We start from the raw sequence: 23296 nt of genomic DNA, 5'->3' as shown, positions 1-23296 counted from the left end.
CTGCCTATTATTTGAGTAGGATGTTAATTGCAGAGTATCTTCTTATGAGAGAGCCGCTTGGAAGAAAAGACAAATTAATACAAAGGTTAGAGAGCTTCATCTGAGAGGCAAAATGGAGTGAGATGCTGACCTGTCTCCAAGAAGAAGCTAGGCCTGGATATAGAGCAGATTCATAAAAACAGGTGTCCAGCCAGGATGAGCCAATACCTCCATGAGACAGTCTTCTTGTCTCTCCCCTTCTGTGATGAGCAGATGCTGATGATAAGGAAGTTTTGGGGTCTCTTTCTGGCGGGGTGATCTCCAGGGGAAAGGCAATGGGCTGGTTTTTTCTCGCTCATGACAGGGGTGACACGAAGTAAAAGACACCAGGGGACTCTTAGCGTGCCTAGAAGCCGTTTATTAGCAAAGTGGACATGAGTTAAATAGAAAAGCAATGAAGGGAATTATTGTTGAAATATGTCAGAAATTTCAGGTTTCTTAACGGTCGGCGTGCCCCTAAGGTAGGGGGCTGGTATGACAGGAATTAATGAGATACAAGACAGTTATTTTCCATGACGCAAGCTACTTAATTATCCAAAGGTATTTGAGAGAAGATTAGGGGTTAAACACGTAGGGTGAGACAGAGAGAAGATGGATATCAAAAAGCCATATAGTTTGGAATTTCTCTTGTCTGGAGTCTGAGGTGTGTGATGAAGTATGGGATAAGGTGTGTTCTTCTGTGATCAGAAGGTGACTTTGAATAAGTGAATCTGAGGCCATGTGGCCTGCAGTTAATGGAGGGAAGTACTGGGGTTTCTGTGGGCCTGAGAGTCAAAAAGGAAAGAACCAAGTCTGAGTTTCCCCCCTTATGCTCACCCCGGTTGAGAGAGACTTACCAAGAGGTTATCTTTTCAGACCTCCATCCAAGGATGGGGGTGGTTCTCCCTAAGCTCTATCAGGCTTACACATAGTCCCAACAAGGAAGAGCAGAACTTCCCAGTTACCTGGCGCCCCCACTTCCTTTTAACTGTACTTTTCTTCAGGCCTGATGACGCCCAACAAAACCACACTAGAGGACTTGGTGCCAGAGTTTTCTAGCATCTGGAGTTTCTTTTCTAGTCTGTCAGCCACCATCATTTAGGTCCTGGTGACTTCTCCCTAATCAATGATGTTATATCAATCTTTTTAAAAACAAGACTTTGTGTCATTACTCTGTCTACAGATTATCTGATTCTCTATTTACTGAATTAAATCTTGACACCACCACCACCTGATACTTAAAATCTTTTCAGGTTTCCTTATGTAAACACATATATTTTTCCATTACATCTTATATAGCTGACCCCCACATGTGTCTCACTTTATCCCAAAACTTTATCTTGAAAAACTTGGTAAGGATACCTTGAGTTTGTTTGGTATTTCCTACTTTTTGAAAGAGTTTTGTTTACTGTATTCCATTTGAAAATTGTAGCTGTTAGGTGTAGCATACTCATTTCACAGAATAAAAAAATTAAATAGTGGCTCAGAGCAGGCCTATAATTGGGTCCCATAACTGAAGGGTTGAGGAAGGCTTGAGAGGCAGCTCTTCAAACTCATTGCATTGCTCTACAGCTCTGTGGTACTTTCACTCTCTTCTGCAACTAATCTTTCCTCTGGCTCCATCCAATATTTATTTGTTCAGATTCCACTTTTTTTTAATTTAAGTTTTTAAATTTTTTTAAATTTTCCCTTTTGTTGCCCTTATTGTCTTTTTTTATTATTGTTGTAGTTATTACTGTTGTTGTTACTGATGTTGTCGTTGTTAGATAGGACAGAGAGAAATGGAGAGAGGAGGGGAAGACAGACCTGCTTCACTGCCTGTGAAGTGACTCCCCTGCAGGTGGGGAGCCATGGCTCAAACTGGGATCTTAGGCCGGTCCTTGTGTTTTGTGCCACGTGCACTTAACCTGCTGCATTACTGTCCAACTCCACCCCCCCCTTTTTTTTAAACAGAGCACTGATCAGCTCTTGTTTATGGTGGCGTGATGAATTAAACCTGGACTTAGGAGCCTCAGGCAGGAGAGTCTCTTTGCATAACCATTATGCTATCAACCTGTGCCCAATTCCTTTTTTTTTCTTCTCATCAAATCTTCCAGCTCCATGAACGCTTCCATAATAATAGCTGCTGAGTCTGTCTCCTCTGAATTCTTTGAACAATTTGTCTATAACTTACAACAATTAGGTGAAAAGATTAGAGAGTTCCTGAATAAGAACTTGAACCTGCTATGTATCAAAGCTTTTAATCTTTTTTATTATGATCCCCAATAAGAAACATGTTTATGTGGCCAGGGAGGTTGATTCATTGAGTAGAGCACAGGAATTGTATGCTTGAGTTCCTTCTCCAGCACCAAGTATGTCAGAGCTGTGCTCATCTGTTCTCACTCCCATAAAATAAAACTTTAAAAAACACACACATTTTATAACACAATTAGTGCAAACACATCTGAAACAAATTTCATGAGGTAGTATTTACTTCTAACTGCAATGCACTATCATCTTTCTCTAGTCTGCCATCTATTAAGAGGTGCTAGATTGGAAACAGGTTGATTCTGAGAATCACTGATGAGTCTCTATCAGCAGTTTGGAAAACTCTAGTTTAAATATTGTCTGTCTTTTCTAATTGGTCTGAACAATATTTTCAAAGATTTGCAAAATACAGAGTTAGCAAGAGACATGCACTCATCAGAGACTTGATCTGTAATTTCTAACAGGAACATACAGTTTTCACAATGGCTTGGCCAGGAAAGAAGGGCCTCAGCTTGAAGAGCACTAGCTTCCACTTGCTGGTAGATCAAGGACAGGGATTCTCTTTTCCCTCAGTTTTTTTTAAAATAATAATTATTTTTATTTTTCTAATTTTTATTAGCTAGGACAAAGAGAAATTGAGAGAAGAAAAGGCAATTGAGAGGCAGAGGGAGACATCTATATCCCTGCTTCACTTTTCCTTCAGTTTTATTGAGGTATAATTTACAAGTAATTATATGTATTTAAAGTGTATGTGATGATTTCACATATCTATACATTGTGAAAAGATTACTACAATCAAGCTAATAGACATTCCTTTATATACTATAGTTTTTGGTTTCTTTGTAATGAGAATACTTGAGATTTACTCTCAGCAGATTCCAAGTATACCAGATAGTATCATTAAGTTTTCCCCATTTTTATTCCTTTTTTTTATAGGACACAGAAAAATTGAGAGAGGAGGGGAAGATGGAGAAGGGGAGAGAAAGATCGACACCTGCAGACCTGCTTCACCACATGTGAAGTGACACCCCTGCATGTGGGGAGCTGGGAGCTTGAACCGGGATCCTTGCACCAGTCCTTGTGCTTCACACTGTGCGCTTAACCTGGTGTGCTACTGCCACCCCCTTTTATTCCTTTTAGTATATAGGGAAGAGAAATTTTGCGAAGGAAGGGGAGATGGAGAGAGAGAGAGAGAGAGAGAGAGAGAGAGAGACAGAGACAGAGACACCTACAGCATTGCTTCATCACTTGTGAAATTCCCTCTTTCAGGTAGGGGCTGGGGACTTAAATCCAGGCCTTTGTGTATTATTAATTTTTAAGACTTATTCTATGAGGGAGAGAGCAAGACCAGCACCACTACCTCATAAGAAGAGCCTCATATATGCAAGGGATATACTGTATTCATTGAGCCAATTCTCTGGCCATAACAATATAGTACTGGTAACTTTAGTACTAGTAACTTTAGTCACTGTGTTGTAAGATAGGTTTCCAAAATTTTTCTTACCTTATATACCTAAAACTTTGGACCCTTTGAACAACATCTTCCCATGCTCCCTAATCTCCACTCCCTGGCAACCACCATTCTATTCTCTGTTTTTACAAGTCTGATTTTTTTTTTTTTTAGATTCCACATATAATGAGATCATGTAAGGTTAGGGATGTTTTTTTTCTTTTTTTAGTGTGCTAATTGGTGCAGGAGTGGTGAGCTTCCACTTCATAGTGGCACATCTTTAAGAGCAGGACTTGTGGGCAGCAGAGAGCTGGAGAGGAAAGTTTCTCAAAAGATATATCTATACACTAAGAGGAGACTTATGTGCACATCATAATCTTGAATAAAGCAGGAAATCACCTAGAATTTAAAAGTAATAAAATTCTTTGTTTATATCTGCATAGTGAGTCTGAGGGCCTTCAGGCTTATAAACCTGTCATTGAATTTAGTATCATTTCAACTTTATGAAGCACTTGATGTTTGCAAAGTACTTGTACAATTACCAATTACCATAACGTTCATTTTCTGAACATTGCAGTTCAGAGAAGGCCTTGGGACATTTAACTTAAGAGGAAAAAAATTGGTTAAACCAAGGAGCAGACTTCTTATTGTGTGCTGCTGAAACTGTTTCTGATGTGGGGTACCTCTGCTTATGAGTGGGCTCTCTTATTCCTACATCCCCCAGAGACTGCAGTGTATACAGCCAGCCTCAGGCTGCCACATCCCCTGAGTGACACTAACTGATTTGGGGGACTACAAATATGATCTGCAACTACACCAAGCAAGGAAAGGCAGAGGATTTGGCATCAATGAAGCACAAATACTAGACTGGAATAAGGCTATAAGAAGAGGTGTGTGGGCACTATTAGAGGGTAGTGAGCAACAGAACAAAGCAGTTATGGCCTATCCTTTTCCAGCTATTAAGCACATGATAAAGATAAAGGCAAGATTCACTTAGTCGTCTGTATGTACAAGCCGAAAAAGAGCTCTGACCATGTTTACAGGCAACAGGTCAGTGGAACCAAACAGACTGCTGGATTTCAAGGAAATTCAAGGAAATGGCTTCAAGGGATGTCAAAGGCAATGGTTTGAGGATGTGTCTGTTTCTTTTGGAAAAAGGTTAGCTCTCCTGTTTTTTTCTCCCTTATGTTGATAAGGCCATAGCATCAGTTGTGATTGAGAAGTGTATCTCAGACATAAAGACAAAGCATGGCTCAAGAGTTTGTAGCATTGTAGTTTATCAATTTAGGAAGAAAAAAAACAGCCTTTCCTTTAAAAGTAAATTTTAAGTCGACTTTTGTTGTTGTTAGGGACAGTTAATATGTCCATCAGAAACACTTCCATTTCTGACCATGGATAATCAAAGAGCAATGTGTCAAAAGTTAGTCTTCAAAATTCCTGTCCCAAACCTGAGTCAGCCACATGACAATCATGGCTGATTCTCCTAGGATGTCTACATGTGTATCTGAACTCTGGTAACTGACTTCTGGACTCATGGGCCTGGCCTAGCTGTATCTGCCAATAATTGCCTATCTTCTGTACCTAAATAACACCACTCCATATTGCTGCACCACCATGTAATAAACCTTTGACAGTCTTAAATACACACCAAGCCACAACTCAAGGTTTTTTTTTTATTTTTAAATTACTATAGTGAATCAGATCTACAGGTGTCTATCTCTCTCCATCTCTACCTTCCCTTCCCCCTCTCTATTTCTCTCTGTCTTATCCAATAAAAATGGAAAAAAATCCACCAAGAGTAGTGGATTTGTAGTGCAGGCACTGAGCCCAAGCCATCACCTTGGAAGCAGAAAAAAAAAAGTGCTTCAATCTTTTTTCCAAAGACTGACTCTAGTACTCTCTAGAAAATTCTTTCTTTTTAAAAAATATATATTTTATTTGTTTTGTTTTCATGCGTGAAAGAGAAAGTCATATATACACACACAGAGGGAGGGGCAGGGGGCGAGGGAGGGGACATAATACTGCTCAGCTCTGGCTTATGGTGATACAGGGTATTGAACCTGGGGCTTTGGGGCTTAGGCGTGAAAGTCTTTTTTTATGTTTTATATTTATTTATTCCCTTTTTGTTGCCCTTGTTTTAGTTATTATCATTGTTATTGATATTGTTGTTGTTGGATAGGACAGAGAGAAATGGAGAGAGGAGGAAGACAGCGATGGGGAGAGAACCTGCAGACCTGCTTCACCACTTGTGAAGTAAGTCCCCTGCAGGTGAGGAGCCAGGGGCTCGAACCGGGATCCTTACACCCGTCCTTGCACTTTGTGCCTCCTGTGCTTAACCTGCTGTACTACCGCCCGACTCCCATGAAAGTCTTTTTGAATGGACTATGCTATGTCCTCTGCCAAAGACTACCCTCTTTTTACCTCTTCCTTTCAATTCTGTGCCTTGCAGGCAGGGTCATTTAGGAGCTCTTTCAGCTATTCATACCACATGTGCCATGGGACCGTCCCGATGTTGTCTCCTCCACTCAGAATGATCTTTTTCCTTCCACATTATTATATCTACAGTAATCATTTACAGTTCCTCCACAAACTTCTTCCACAGTTGAGCAGAACAGTCCTCCTCCATTAAGCACCAGGACACCCCTCTCTCTTTGGTTTTTATTTATGAGCTGGTTTGTTCTGTCTTTTGAATATGTCATCACCATCTAGTTTGTGAAGTGAACTTTCATTAGGACAGGGCTATGTCTGCCTACACAATATATGTTGTGTCTCTCCCAGTTTCATATGCAGACAAGGGTCAAATCCTGCAGTCTGCAAGGTAAACCCAGGCTTTGTGTCAGGTGATAATCTGTAAGGCCAGTAGCCATGCTTATAATGTGTCTCTGCTAGCTCACAAATTTGCTGGCAGCCTGAAAATGTCTTGGCTTTAGTAGTTGAGAAAGAATGACTAAACAACAATTAAAGAAAGTTTAAATGAAGTATTCTACTTTCCACAGGGAAGAAAAGTGAAAACTGAATCCAAACCTGACGACATTCAGAGAGTACATATATATTTTGTCAATCTCAACATTTTTTCTTTTCTTTTTTCCCCTAATAAAATGATTCAAGACTGACCTAGAAATCTTTGAGTATAGAATCACATTGCTAATGACAAAACACGACAGCTTCATCTGAAAGGTGCAATTGAAAGATTTCCTTTATCACAGGAAGGTACAAGAGGAATAATTATCATCAAAGGCTTGTAGTGCTTCCATTGTGGAAGAGAAAAATTGCTGCACTTCTCTATCAAGTCAAAATTGCTATCTGTGGTATAATTTTCAGAAAAATAACTATGGGGTGATGGACTCTCACTTAGAAAAATCATAAATGAAACAATTGTATGTGCAGAATAGGGAACACAAAAGAACTGCCTAACACCCAGTTACATCCATTTACTCACAGTCAAAGAAGAAGAATTATGTCTTGCTTTGTGGCTTAAGCAGAATCTTTCATTTGTGAATGAAGACTCTTGTATTAAAATAAGGCTGTTGCAACTAAAAATTATTATGAGTATTCAAAATAGTGAATATTTTGGTGACTCAAAGATAGCAAATAACAATAAAAATGAAGCACGTTACAAGATGTTTCCCTGTATGAGAAGTGAAAATCATCAGACAGGCATGATAATTACTCTACTACCATTATTGAATACCTAGGTGTTTTCTGATAATTCATTTAATTCCCCCAATATATATGCAAGGTATTATCCCTATTTGGCAGTTGAGAGACTGAGGCACAAAGCAAGCAGACCACTAAAGTCACCCAGCTAGGATATAACAAATCAATAAGTCCTGACCTCAAAACCAGATTTTCCTCTATATGGTAGAAAACAATAATAGGATGCCTATGTGGATCTTTGTACCACAATAATGTTCCTGAAAAGACATTTATAAATCAGAAATTGAAGAACTGGACCAGACTGGGAAGTAAGTTCTGTGAGAAGCTGTCAATGCTGCATCTCTGGTGCCCAGGACTGTTTGGAGCACAGGAACATTTTGATAAATACAGGATGAATAAATGAATAAAGAAGTGAGATTCAATTAAAGTGCTTTTGCAATGCAGTGAGAAAGTATTCAGTTGATGATTTTTAAGTTGGATTCATCTTATGAATCTATTCCAGAAAAGGAGGAGCTACATTCTGATTCTCATTTATTTAAACTGAAACTTTCATATCATTCACTTAATGTGAAGATGAAATGATGGCATTATCATTTAATCTGAACATTATTAAAACTTTCAAAGGAAAAGAGACAAAATAAACCAGGGATATGAAAGATCATGTAGAATATTAGAATTTCTGTAGAAAATCCAATTATCATCCTGGGACTTACAACCTTTTATATTCACAGTAGGGGATCCAACTTGTTTGGACATAAACTCAGTCATACTTGTAGTTACTTGTTAGACCTCTAGAAGAGTTTTAGTCTAGTCACAGAATGTGTAAACATGTTAGGCCACAGAGCATTGGGCAAAGTGCATTATTTAACTGTTTCTAATAGGTTCTGACTTGGAAGGCGAGTGACAATGTACATGTCCAACATTAATAGGAGGTTGCTTCAGTAAACAGTCAGTTTCCCCAACAGAATCCGCCAAAACAGGGGGCAGTGTTTATTGATCCTCTTATGAGGAGTAAGTCATAGGAGATCTATGTTATGAGCTGATCAAAAGCTAGCTCATGCTTCTGGGTTCTACTAGCATTCCCCTGCATTGATTTTCACTAAAAGGCCATGGGACTACAACAATCCAGAAAGTGAGTTCTCTTTTAGTGAATTTTAATTTCATTTTATTTGGGTGTGAACCAAGGACTAGCTAGCTACAAGGTCTTTTTATACTAATACCTGCAGGGACATTTACAACCAAAATACTTAGTGGATTAACTTCTTTCTGAGAGTGGTGGTTGCACAGCTGCTTAGTGCAAGCCTGATCCATCCCTGCAGTCAGCTTCCTAGAGATGTCATTACAATACTCTGTGCACCTTCACGGGGGACACTGTGGGTATATAGCTGGTAAGATCAAAGAATAATCCCATCTAGTGACGCCACTCTCTTTTTCCTATAGTAGGGACTGCCTGTCATTTCAAAGTATTGTGGGGGTCATTCATTGAAACAGACAAGCAAGACTTCATTAGAATCAACCATCTCTATCCTGTTTGCTGCTGGATTCTCAGTATTTAGTATGTCGTTTAGCACATAGAAGGTATTCAACAACAAAATGTCCATTGAGTATATCTTACTTACAGCCTTTGCAGTCTCTCTTGCTTGCTAGCAAAAGTAAAACACATCCCACTCCAAGTTGGGGGTATTTTTGATGAGCTATCAAAGAAACTACCACATAAGACTATCAACCATATGCCAAGCGCACTTACAATAACATCACACATATTTATGTGTCAGAATTCAGTGGTTGTGTCACTCATACAGCATCCTTAGGTTCTTCAGGTGGACATAGTCTGTTCCTCTCCTCATGAATTCTGGCTCAAGTCCATCGGTAGCTTCAGAGGGGTCTTATCCCTCCTTTGAACTCAGCTTCCTCATTTATAAAGCATAGGTTACAGAATGAACATTCCCTGTGTTTTTTGGTTTTTTTTTTTTTTTTTTTTTTGTGAAGTAAACTCAAGTCACTCTCAAGGCCACATCACTACCCCAATAAATAATTCATGTGTGTTTCAGATAGAGTATGAAAAAAAAAACCTGCAATGCAGGGTTCATCATTTAAAATGGAAATTGTTGCTCACAATATTCATATCTATGATTTAAAACAAGCATGACTGTGGGATATAATGAATTCTGGCAAGTTGAGGAGAGGAAAGCTCCCTCCTGCTACAATGTCATCACATTTAAATCCATTAAATTCTCAAGTCCAAGTATCATTTTGAATGATCCTGGAATGCAGTCCCAGTCTGTCACACTTCAATACAGGAGGGGTCTGGTATCTGTCTCTTTCCCTGCCAGACTCTTTAATGGAAAAACCCAGAGCTGCTGCATTCACATATAATGCCATGGGCCTTTCATTTTTGTTGGTGATGCCTCAGTGCGTTCTTCTTTTCAGACCAGTGATAGGAAGGAAGTCTCCATCCAGGTGGCTTTATATAATCTGTTACCCTGCCAACTTGCCAGTCCATTGTTATCTTTGTGTTTTCTTTACACATATATAAAATGTTGACAAGTACATAATAACTCCTTTTGGTTGATGGCATACAGGATGTGCTAAAGTGATCCTAGGCTGTCCTTTTGATTTTGGAAAAGGTCATTCTTACCTTGTCTTATTCACATTTGTAGGACTAATGAATACACATGCTTAAGGAGAAGGATGAAGGATGATCAAATGGAAAGAGACTGTAAGAAGCAGACAGTTTGGCAGGATCATTAGTCAGCTATGAATAAGGCAATAGAAGAGTCCCATGGCAGCTATACCATTGTGAATATAAACAAATTGCTTTATCTGATACTTTAAATTCAGAATAAGGAGGCGTTGGTTTCTGCGTCTAACCTCCTTATTATAAGAATGCATTCATGAGGATAATGAGTGGTTCTAAACTTCTGAATTGTATAGTCTAATAAAATCAGAACATGGTTGGTGATTTGATAATCAGATGTATTAAGAATCACCAGACAATGATGGTGGAAAAGGATCTAAGTGGAGTGGTGGAGGTGAGAGTGTTTTTCAGACATCTATCATGGCGACATAATGAATTTTACCCAAGAACTGTAATGTAAACCACTAACCATCCCCAATAAATAAAATAAAATAAAATAAAATAAAATATAGCATTAAATAGGAAATGGCTTCTAAGTCAGATCCAAGCTTGAATGTGCCAGAAGAGATATGCTAATTAAACCTAAGGAAGACACAGCCAGTGAAAGGAGGCCAGTGAGACAACAGGAATCAAAGGGAGAGGGACACTAGGACTGGGAAGAGGGGCATGTCTACCCAGGGAGAGACTGTGTGACTGTCCACTCTGTCTTGCTCTGGTTTCTGACTCACCTAGCAGCTTTCAATTGATTGGGGTTTCTTGCTCTTTCAATGTCTAGAATAGGAGAGTCCCAGATAGGAAATATTATTATTATTATTATTATTATTTTAATTTTCCCTTTTGTTGCCCTTGTGTTGTAGTTATTGAACAAGAAAGAGAGAAATGGAGAGAGGAGGGGAAGACACAGAGGGTGAGAGAAAAATAGACACCTGCAGACCTTCTTCACAGCTTCTGAAGCAACTTTCTTACAGGTGGGGAGCTGGAGGCTCAACCAGGATCCTTACACCAATCCTTGCACTTCCCACCATGTGCGCTTAAGCTGCGCTACCGCCCAATCCCCAGAAATATTATTTGCTTCATTGATTCAACCACTACTTACCAGGTTCTCACTGCATGTCAGGACCATTCTGTGCCCTGAGGACACACTTAAGAATGAAAATAAGGGGTGCTGGGCGGTATCACAGCAGGTTTAGTGCACAAGGCGTGACACGCACATGGACTGGCAGAAGTATCCTGGTTTGAGCCCCAGCTCTCCACCTGCAGGGTGGTCACTTCACAAGTGGTGAAGCAGGTCTGCAGATGTCTGTCTTTCTCTCTCCCTCTCTGTCTTTCCCTTCTCTCAGTTTCTCTTTGTTCTATCCAACAACAACAACAACAAATAATGATCACCATAACAACGATAAACAACAAGGGCAACAAAAGGGAAAAAAATAGTTTCCAGGAGCAGTGGATTCGTAGTGCAGGCACTGAGCCCCAGCAATAACCCTGGAGGCAAAAAAAAAAAAAAGAATGAAAATAAGATCTAAATTTCTGTCCTCAGAAAGTGTAGGTCTTGGTCGGAGGATACCATTAAAAGTAAGCAAAACATCAACTTATTGTATCAAATGGTGGGAAGTGTGATGGTGCAAAATGAAGCAAGGAAGGGGTGAGAGAGTGCTCCTGTTGGGATGGTTAATTTAAGATGGAGTCAGGAAGGTACATGAGCTCAGACAAAGCAGCACATGAGCAAGTGTGCTATTTTTCCATGTGCAACATCCAGGTTTGAGCTCAGCCCCCATTGCATTGACTTTGGTGCTATGGCTTCTTTCCCTGTCTCTCTGTCCCTCTCTCTGCCTCTATCTGAAAAAGTCAGCCCAGCGCAGTGAAGTCCTAGAGATGACAAACAAACAAACAAACAAACCTTCCTTAGGCATTCCAGAAGATAGTTACTTAAGTTCTATGAAACTTTTTTTCCTTAAAGAAAGTGGTTGTAAACATTTTTTAAAAAATCAAAAGGCTTAAATGAAAGAATATACCCAACAGCAAGCCATCAGTACTCAGAACTTGTTCCCCTCCTTATCTACCCCATCCTCAATTTCTTCCTTGGGTCACATGATTCAGAATTGCTGCCCACACGGAATCAAAACAAAATCTTAATTGTCCTTAATTTTGGCACCATGGCCTTCCAATAACTCTCAAACAGGGGATCCCAGGTTGTCTGAACAGAGGCTGACACAAGAGTATCACTATACACTCTAGTTCTTCCCAACTTCCTATGGTCATGAAAGTGAAGTGAAATTATAGGCCTAAAGCACGTTAGCTCAACATTGCACTTGGCTATTGTTTGTCTACACCTAATGTTCACTTTTAGATTATTTTTATTCTCCTGTAGTTTCTATATATTTTTTCGTGAAAATTTTTATGTATACTACCTATGTTATGAACAAATATAACAAAATTTGAATAACAGTGGCTAGTTTTAATGTCAACAACAGGGAATTGAGAGGATCATTGCATCCTTGGATCTAAATATTGAGTAGAAACTGAATATGATTTGATTACTGGAACCGTTAGTTTTGTGTGTTGACTTGGCTAGGCTCCCCAGTTATTCAATAAAATCCTAATCTTGTTATTTTGTAGATTTGGCCAATAACTGAAATCAGTTGCCTTGAAGTACAGGAGATTAGCCTCTATAGTACAGATGGGCCTTTCTTCATCAGTTGGATAACATTCACAAAACAATCAAACTTTCCCTAAGGAAATAGGCGTTCTGCCTCAAGACTGCAGCAACAGCTCCTTATTTGTGAGTCCTAGTTAGAGAGATCACCATAAAAAAAAAAAGGCAGGGGGAACTAACCATGCTCACAACTGCATAAGACAACTTCTTAAAATAAATGTGTATTGAATGGGAGATCTTTACATGCCATACATCAGACAAGAGGCTAATAACTAAAATATATAAAGAGCTCACCAAACTCAGCAACAAAATAAACCAATGACCCCATCCAAGAATGGGGAGAGGATATGAATAGAATATTTTTTGTATGTTAACTCTCTTTTCAGCCACCAGGTTCCGGATGCTGACCAGACTTCCCTGGACAGAGGACCCCATCAATGTGTACTGGAGCACAACTTCCTCAGAGCCCCACCCTACTAGGGAAAGAGAGAGGCAGACTGGTAGTATGGATCGACCAGTCAACGCCCATGTTCAGCGGGGAAGCAATTACAGAAGCCAGACCTTCCACCCTCTGCAACCCACAACGACCCTGGATTCATACTCCCAGAGAGAGAGAGAATGGGAAGGCTATCAGGGGAGGGGGTGAGATGTGGAGATCGGGTGGGAACTGTGCGGAATTGGACCTCTCTTATTCTATGGTTTTGTTAATGTCTCCTTTCTTAAATAAAAAAAAAAGAATATTCACAAAAGAAGATATGTAAAGAGCCAACAAGCATATGAAAAAATGTTCCAAGTCATTGATTTTCAGAGAAATGCAAATAAAGACAACAATGAGGTACCACTTCACTCCTGTGATATTGTCATACATCAGAAAAGGTAGCAGCAGCAAATGATGGAGGGGGAAAAAGAACCCTCCTGCACTGCTGGTGGGAATGTCAGTTGGTCCAACCCCTGTGAAGAGCAGTCTGGAGAACACTCAGAAGGCTAGAAATGGACCTATGCTATGACCCTGCAATTCCTCTCCTAGAGATATATCCCAAAGAACCAAACACAACCATCCAGAAATATTTGTGTATACTTATGTTCATAGCAGCACAATTTGTAATAGCCAAAACCTGGAAGCAGCCCAGGTGTCCAACAACAGATGAGTGGCTAAGTAAGTTGTGGTATATATACATAATGGAATACTACTCAGCTATTAAAAATGGTGAATTCACCTTCTTCACCTCATCTTGTATGGAGCTTGAATGAATGATGTTAAGTGAGATAAGTCAGAAAGAGAAGGACTAATGTGGAATGATCTCATTCATAGACAGAAGTTGAAAAATGAGAACAGAAGGAAAAACAAATCAGAACTTGGACTGGATTTGGCATATTACATCAAAATAAAGGGCTCTTGAGTATTCAGGTCCTGGAACATGATGGCAGAGGATGACCTAGGTGGCAGGTTAAAGTGTTATGTGGAACGTTGAGAAATGTTACACATGTACAAACCAATGTATCTTACTGTCAACTATAATCATTAATTCCCCCAATAAAGGAAAAAAATAAATGTGTGTTTACATATGAACATGTATGTGTATTATAGGAGGTTGTATGTATATCTGTGTGTTTATATGTAGGTCTGTATAGCTCTATGTGGTTCTGTAGTTATATAGATCTACATCTATTTATATACCTACATGTGTGTGCACATGCATGTATTTATATCACTATCTATGCATATGAACTCTTACTGGCTTTGTTACATTTTTTTTCTGATAATCCTGACTGATACAAGTGCACATGAAGGCTTATTTATGCTTCTTTTTCTTTTGTCAGTAAATCTTTATGATCCCTTTTTTGTATGGTATGGTTTTACTGAAACAAAACTCGAGCAGTTCAAATTGCATAAACAATTTCTCTCAACATTTCTTTCTTTTTTCTTTGGCCTAGATCAGGTAACTTGACCCCAAGATGGTATGATCATCCCGACAGTGGCAGTGGCCAGTAGAACTTATCTACAGGATTCATAGGGAACATCTCCTTGGCTCTAAGTGAACAATGGGATAAACACAGAGGCCAAGTGGCTAGTCTGTCTCTAAAAATGTGGATAGACTAAGCGGTCACAAAATGGTAACTGCTGGCTCACTGCTCTGAGTATGAATTCAGAACATAATTAGGACAAACACTTTGTTGTCTAAGTGAAAATATATTTGTGCAGTGATGGTAGCACTGTAATTTCTAGAATGAATGCACAGGAGAGCAAATTACGACGAGAAGAGATCTTACAGAGAGTGTAAATCTGCTTTCAGTTTTTGTTAGTCAGTCCGTAATTATGTGGAAATAAATCCCTAGTGGAATATGAGACAAAAACTATGACATCATTTGAATTTAGAGTCTCTGCTTTAAGTTAAAATTTTGGGTGGGTTCCTACTTTGTCCTGTCTCACAGTTATTTTTTTAACTTATTCCTTTTCTTCATTGTAAAGCATTCCTCACATCACTGTCAAAATCTGGATTTTTTTTCTACCTCATTTCCGTTTCACCAGTTTTCTCACTATGAAACTTGTTTTAATCAATATGTCTATTTTTTTTTGGTAACAATTTTACAGCTTCCAAAGAATTTGCTTATTGGATAATTTAAGTAATGGCAAAGTTAAGTTGTGTTTCCAGATGAGAAATCAACCAGAAACATAACTTAGCATCACCTGCTTCCTTAGACCAGAAAGATCCTGGGTAGATAAGCTATCAGAACCTCCAAAACGTAATTAATAACAAAATGGGCTGCTTTTAAGAGGCCAGACACCAATACCATTCAGAAAAACTCAGGACTGAGAAAGGAAAGATATCCATTTACAGATAACAGAGCTCTACTAAAATAAAATTAGAGACTCGAAAATGCTCTCAGTCACATTTCCATTCTGTAATTCTTGGAATGGTCTATTTTTGCAAAACTGCTTTCTAATTCTCCCTTTGTTTTATTTTTGCTGGCCACTGCAGTCTTCAACTGGCTTCTCTCCCTATTTAATTGTCCTCCATTTCTCACTCTTCTAATTTGCTTTTCTTTCTTTCCTACAGTGTATTGCCTATATCTTTATTGTCTCCTCTCTCCCTCACATTTTTACCTCTTCTTCATCATATACATTGAGTTTCTTTCCACTACTCTTAATTCTTCTTCCTCTCCCACTGATCTGTTGTGGTTTTAATCATTGCTTACACGCTTTAAAAATCACTCAGTGACTGACATTTTCTCCCTCAGAGGAGAGGGATTTGTGACTGTGGAAAACTAACTACAAAGACCCAACACATTCAATTTTCAGCACAGCCTTTTCCTTTCTTTCATTGCACTTTTGCTTGGGATTAGAGATGGACCGCTTAGTGCAACTCACAATGGCAAAGCCCTTCGGGCCTGACTTCTCAGCCCTGTCAGTCACATGGCAAGGTGTATCTGAGAGACTATGTTTACACTGATTGCTAGAATTTTAAAGTTGTTCTTCCCTGGAAAAAGCTTATTCAAATCTGCCTGGAACACAAAAGTAACCTTTTATAATGTGATAACCAGTCTCATTCTTCTCCTTGGTCCATTCATCCCTTCTGGGGCTCACCTCATTTTTATACTGAACAAAAGCATACAAATGGGCTCCTGGGAGAAGGGTGGACTGCTTTTTCTGGGTCTCCCTGGCCAACTGGATCACTTGGAATAAATATCTTTACAAAGGGAAGAGAAACAATTAAGTAAAAGACAGAAATTTTATGAGAAGGCAATCTTTCGTGATGATATGAATCTATCATATGGTTTTAGGAAATACTAGTCTGCCATGAGTCTACCAGATCTGCCATTCTGAGAGATTTCACATTAGTTCCTTTTTAACGCTATGTATGCTCTATACTACTTACTTTATGATCATCCTGACTGTGAAGTTACTTTACCTGTGTGTCCTGAAGGGCAGCAGCATAGACCTCAGTGATAAAATTAATCTCTGTCACTCATCAGAATCTGAGAGTTTATCATTATCAAAGGATATTTGTGATCAAAACCATACCATATTCTGAAGAGCCAAGCACTCTCCGTTTTCGTCCTGCTTTTATCCACGTTACTAGCTTCCTGCAGAAACACAATACAAGAATGCATGGGATAAATAATCAGTATAAAATACTGATGTGTAGCAACAATGTTAATATAGAACATATTAAAATATAAAATGCATGCCAGACCTGATAAAGTTTAACCATATTTAAAAAAAAACAGCTTTGCAGGTATAGACTTTTTAATCTAAATGATGAAGGAGCTGACAAGAAAATTGTCTCATTGATCTTATCATGTGGATGAGACTCTTATGGCATAGTTCAACATTTTCTTGTCTTAATAATCTCTATTTTATGGGAGTCAGGCGGTAGCGCAGTGGGTTAAGCGCACATGGCGCAAAGTGCAAGGACCGGCATAAGGATCCTTGTTTGAGCCCCCGGATCCCCACCTGCAGGGGGAGTCCCTTCACAGGTGGTAAAAAAGGTCTGCAGGTGTCTGTCTTTCTCTCCCCCTCTCTGTCTTCCCTTCCTCTCTCTATTTCTCACTGTCCTATCCAACAGCGACGACATCAGTAACAACAACAATAACTACAACAATAAAGCAACAAGGGCAACAAAAGGGAGTAAATAAATAAACATTTAAAAAATAATCTCTATTTTATTAAATAGCTAGGAAATACCATTTTTGACACCAAAATGCCATTTCTGTCAGATTGCTATTGTGGGAATTTTGCAGTTTACTTCTGTTAAATTTGGATGACATTTATTTATGACTTACCAAAATGTCAAGACTAAAGAGATAACAGCCTAATTATTATTAAACTAGCTTTGATTCATTTTTTTCTTTTGGATAGATTACCAAAGCCTATGGTTAAATTTTGATTTCTTCCTGCTTTGATTCTTAAGCATTTTGAAGTAGATATTCCTGATAAGAACCCTGTAATAATTGCATCTCACTTGTTTATTCAAAAAGGCCACAGTGGGAAGGAGGTGCAAAAAAAAAAAGGAATTAAGAAAGAAAGATGAAAAGACATTTTACAGGGGTTTTTATGTGAGTAGAAGATAAAAAAAATGGAGCAAAATGAAAGGACCATAAAACATAGTTGTGAACTTTAGATGATACTGAAGATGACAATGGCATAGCAACAATGAGAGATTCAGAGGCACCTAGTTATTTGTGAACCCCGTTTCACATGTTAAGAGAGAAAACCCCAGGCTTGCAATCAGTTGTAACTGTTGCCATCACTAAAATGTATATCTTAGGTGAACTTCATGTGTTTCCTTGGCCCACAGTTTCCATTCCCAAACTGAATTGCAAGTTCAGTAGTAATGTGGACATTCTTCTGAAGAAATGATGACATGTGAAAGACAATGCAATCCACTGGCCACTCTGAAGCAGCCCTTAAGTGAACTCAAATTGATTTGCTTTCATTTGGTCTATTTACTTTTTTGCCTACTCCCAGCCAGTTCCATTGATGGTTAGTGATAAATAGCTGAACATAAAGGGCTGTATTCTCTTCTCTGAAACATGTGTACCAGCAGATGCTGCAATTCCCTCCCTCACAAATGAGTTGGGGATAGAAGAAAACAAAATGCAATCCATTTCTAGGCAGTCATTTATCTCTCCTGTTAAATGGTTGAAATAGAAGTTCATGATAAAATTAAGACCCATCCTGGTAGCCCTTCTTATTGGCTATTTTAAGACCTCTGATTTCAGACCTTGTTCAGTTTCCCAGAGTTGCCCTGTCTGTCATTGTTCTACATGATGTTGACGAAAACTGTCCTAGTTATTCAGGAATATATGGACTCTATAGTGTCAAACAGTTTTCCTTTGTATAAAAAACAAACAAACAAAAACCAAAAAAAAAACAACAACCAGAAAACAAGTATGCATTGTATAATTCATTTCTAGATGGATGGCTATTTTTAAAACCAAAAAGCACTAACAGTTGTAAAAAAAAATAAAACACCTATATTTATTTTTCAAGAGCTATGGCAATTATATTCCTAGTATGACGGTTACATCCAATTTCAGGGATCATTTTTAACTACTGGGAGAGACAAATTTATTGCTGTGACTCTTTACCTACCTGGTTACCCTGCCTCCTGTTTCTGTATTCCTGGACAATAACTTTGATGATATCTTTGGCGAACAAAAGTTTGAAAATTTAATAAATCTCAACTTATCAGTAATTTCATAGCCTAAAAGCTCATTTTTGTTTTACTTAGTTTATTCTTTTGCTTTGTTTATGTGCCACATAGAAGTAGAAATTATTGCTATTTGAGTTTCTCTGGTTCATTTATTTCATGAGCATAAAAGTTAACCCATGATTTTTCAAATGGCAAGACTGAATAATCTTTATTTATAGCTGAGTAGTATTCCACTGTGTATGTATACTACATCCTCTTTATTCATTAACCTGTAGATGGAAACTTAGGTTGCTCCCTACTCTTGGCTACTATAAATATGTTGCAATCAACATGGAGGTGCATTTATCTCTCTGAATCAGTGTTTTGTATTCTTTAAGTAGAACTCTAGAAATGAGCTAACCAGGTAATATGAAATTCTTGTTTTAATAAAATGACTGTATCAATTTATGTTCCTACCAATAGTATAAGGGTTCTCTTCTCTCTACATCCTTTCTAATAGCTCTTGCTTCTTATATTTTTAAAAAATTGTCCATTTTCACATATATAGAAGTAAACAGAATTTTTCATACTTATAAATGGGTATTGTAAATTCTTCAGAGGGAAGTTTTCCTCATACATACTTGTCCATGGAACTCATTCACCATTGTGTGACCAAGGAACACCTATGATCTGTTCATGGACATTGGAGTTTTATGAACACAGAGATCAGAAATTTCTCTTCCAATAGACCCGGGGTGCCATGCCTTGTTATGTAGAACCAGAATTTATTTATTACATTACTCAAAATAGGAAGTCAGTGTCCAGTTCAGATTCTATCCTTTCCTGCACTTTTCTCTAGCAACTATAAGACTAACCAAGGTGTCAGATTTGCAAAATCACTACTACTTATGTTTCCTTTGTCATCTTGCAATGACTGCAAACTGTTTCTGTGTCACCATCTCCCAAACAATAAGATTGCTTATGCTGAATTAGGTTAAAGAAGTTTAGAGTTTTCTAAATCAACACTGGGGTGCATCCCCTCTCTCTCAATATATATATATATTTTTTTTACCAGAGCACTGAAGTTCTGCTTTATGGTGGTGCAGGAGATTGAATCTGAGACTTCGGAGCCTCAGGCATGAGAGTGTCTTTCTATTACCATAACTCTAATCTAACCCCGCCCTCAATCATTTTTCTTATCCTGCATGGACATTCTGCACTTGTATGATTTCACTACTACTAGGTTACTTGTTCCCCGTCTAGTTTCTGACAGAGACAGAGAGGAGAGACACCTCACCACTGCTCCACTATTGGCAAGCATCCCTTTTGCGCAGGCTCCTAAATGATGCTGGGGCTCAAACCCTCTCCTAGCACCGAGTACCCCTTACAGGTTGAGATATCTTTCAGTTCCTCATTTTACTTTTCTTCAAGAATAAGGACTTAAAAAATTGTGTTCATGGATAGGTACAGGGAATTTTTGATAGCTAATAGGTACTATCTCCTGATGTCAAGATAGTAACTGAGGAAAATTGATAGAAAGTTGTCTAAGATTCTTATTTTTGTCTGGTTGTTATTTTTCAGTGGAGGTGAACTGGATATCTGTTGGCCTGTGTGGCACCTTAAGGACTATCACACAAACTGCAACAGCCCAACTGAATAAAGTTCACAGTAGACAGATTGTAGTTATTGAACATTCATTAACTTCTGTTTACATTATCCAGACATTAATTATTTCAATAATTATTTTTCAGTTTTTATAACAACTTATCAAAACAGGCTACCTTACACCTATCTTGTAGTTGAGGACCTACAAAAACCACAGAAGGGACAAAATTAGTCCAAAGCCACACAACTAGCAAGGAATAGAACTGGAATTTCCTCCCCCCCCCCATTTTGTTGCCCTTGTTGTTTCAGTTATTCTCATTGTTGTCACTGCTGTTGTTACGGCTGGACAGGACAGAGAGAAATCGAGAGAAGAGGGGAAGACAGAGAGGAGGAGAGAAAGATAGACACCTGCAGACCTGCTTCACTGCTTGTGAAATGACCCCCCCCCCAAAGGTGGGAAGCCTGGGGCTTGAACTGGGATCTTTACACTGATCCCTGTGCTTTGTGTCATGTGTGCTTAACCCACTGCACTACTGCCCAGCTCCCCCAGAACAGGAATTTGATTGCAGAGTCGCTGGATTTCAAAGATAATGATCTTATGCCAGTTACTTACTCAGTTTTTCAATTTTGAAAAGTACAGGCACTATATAATAGGCTATTAGGGTATCATTTTTCATCTGTAAGAAAATTGGGGAAAGTGAACTGGTTGGTCTCCAATATTCTAATCTCATGGAGTATACTGTATTTTTATTGACAATAGATAACTCTTTCCCCCACCAGGGTTTTTGCTAGGGTTTGGTGACTGTAAGATGACTCCACTTTTTCTGGCAGCTTTTTTCTTTACCTTTCTCTTTCTCCCTCCTTCTCTTTCTTTCTTTCTTTCTTTCTTTCCTTCTTCCCTCTTTCTTTCCCTTGATAGAGTGTAAAAGACCATTGGAGATAGAGAGGGAGATGAAAGGGGAAAGAGAGAGAGAGAGAGGAGAGATGAGACATCTGCAGCTTTGCTCCACTGCTCTTGGCCCTCCCCACTTTGAGGTGAGGACTCCTGCAGGGACTTGGGCCCCAGTCATCAAGCATGGGTCTACCTGGCACACCATCACCATCTTCCAGCTTACTCTTTTTGAAAATCATTATTCTAAGCACTTTTCACAGACTAACTCATAACAGTCTGATAAGTACGCCCCACTATTATCCCTATGTTGCAGATGAGGAAACTGGGGCACTTGGAGTATGGAAAAGTTTCCAAGCACATGTGTGGTTCCTTAGTAGCTAGATTTCTCTCATGTGAATGGGGCTTCATGGTGTATGCAGGAAACAAATGAGGCTAGAGGGGTATCTGAAGAAGCAGGTAAGGTTAGGATACCTGGTTGCTAATCAGGCTAGGACTGATCAGTTACATATACCTCAAACATAATGAAAATGCATGACTAACCCCTCATGAGAGACTACTGATGGCTTAGAGTATGCCCCTATAGAACTTCACATCAGTCTAGGGAATTTCTATAGACTTTCAGAGCCTCGTTTCAAGTATTTATCAAGTCTTAGAAGTCTTCCTTGCCTTTCTTTTCCACTTCCTTCTCCTTGAAATTTTATTTCCTCAAGGAAATACATTCAAATTCACAAGCACTTCTGAAAGGGTATATCCATTATTTCTAGCAGACCTTCTGAGGATTCTTTCTTTCTTTCTTTCTTTTCTTTTCTTTTTTTGTCTCAGCTAATGAGAACAACACATGTTAAGCAACATTTCGGGAAAAATGTTTATTTGTATAGCATTTTATTCTAACTTTATCTTACTTGGGAGACTGGCAGTGTTATTTACCTCCTTACTTTGTAGAGAGATTTTTAAAAAAAGGATCCCAATTAGAATAATGCATAGAACTTGTTTCCCAGGTGAGAAAAATACCACTGATGACCCAGTGCTGACTTTTCTGCTGATCCTAGATAAAAATTTTAGTGTATGTCTTAAATATCTTTTGGCCCAGTTCTGGGTCCATTCATTTATTTGTCTGATGTTATTGATGACTTAATAACTTGGTTATGAGAGGCCATCAATAAATGAGTGGAAATAAATGAGTTAGTCTACTGTGTGCTCTGCTTGTTCATTGGGGGTTGAAGATAAATGTGCCAAGGGAAGAGCAGTCTTTGCAGTCACCCCAGAACAGGGAAGACATCTGATGAGGCAGCACAGAGGGCAGCCCCTGGGAGGGCCCCGATGGGCAGACAACAGCAGGAAGCATCAATTTACCTGGCCGGTTCTGAAGCAGAGATAAGCTCAGACCCCAAGGATGACTATACAACAGATGTGTATAGTCATCAGAAGCAGAAACTGGAACTTGATGCTTTCTTTTCTTTATCACTAGCAATATTTCTTCTTCTTTGAGATATTTTATCCCCAGAAAGAAGGAGGTATTTATATATATGTTGGACCAAGTTGGGATTCCAGAAACTGAGTTTTAATTGTACTATTTACCATTAAATAATAATAGCCTTACCAGCTTTGACCTCTGATCTCATGTTTCACAGCTGCACATGGGAACTGGCTATTTGAGGACATTAACTCTCAACTTTTTTTCCCCTTTGATATTTCCAAGGAACAGAATGCTTGATATATGTACAATTTCTGGTTCCTTTTTCTTAAAAATTAAATTTATTATCATTAGCATTATTTTGCCTACAGGGTTATCACTGGGGCTTGGTGCCAACACCATGAATCCACTGCTCCTGAAGGTCATTTACTTCCATTCTTCTGGATAGGACAGAGAAATTGAGAGAGGAGGGGGAGAGAGAGAGGGAGAGAGAAAGATAGACACCTGCAGACCTGCTTTGCTGCTTGCAAAGCTTCCCCCTTGAAGGTGGGGATTGGGGGCTCAAATACAGATCTAGTGCTTAGT

At 38.8% G+C, this 23296-nt stretch overlaps 1 protein-coding gene across 1 annotated transcript in view; it reads right to left on the bottom strand.

Annotated features, from left to right (window-relative positions):
- SLC9A9 (solute carrier family 9 member A9) overlaps positions 1 to 23296 on the bottom strand; it is a 706212-nt gene that overhangs the window by 95824 nt on the left and 587092 nt on the right. The window contains exon 14 of the mRNA XM_060197560.1: positions 16670 to 16745. Coding sequence (XP_060053543.1) covers positions 16670 to 16745 — 76 coding nt within the window. The remainder of the gene's footprint in view (positions 1 to 16669; positions 16746 to 23296) is intronic.

This window comes from Erinaceus europaeus, chromosome 9 (assembly GCF_950295315.1).
Source record: "Erinaceus europaeus chromosome 9, mEriEur2.1, whole genome shotgun sequence".
In the NCBI taxonomy this organism is placed as follows: Eukaryota; Metazoa; Chordata; class Mammalia; order Eulipotyphla; family Erinaceidae; genus Erinaceus; species Erinaceus europaeus.
The sequence above is the reverse complement of the archived record's forward strand: the minus strand, read 5'-3'. Positions and strand labels throughout refer to the sequence as shown.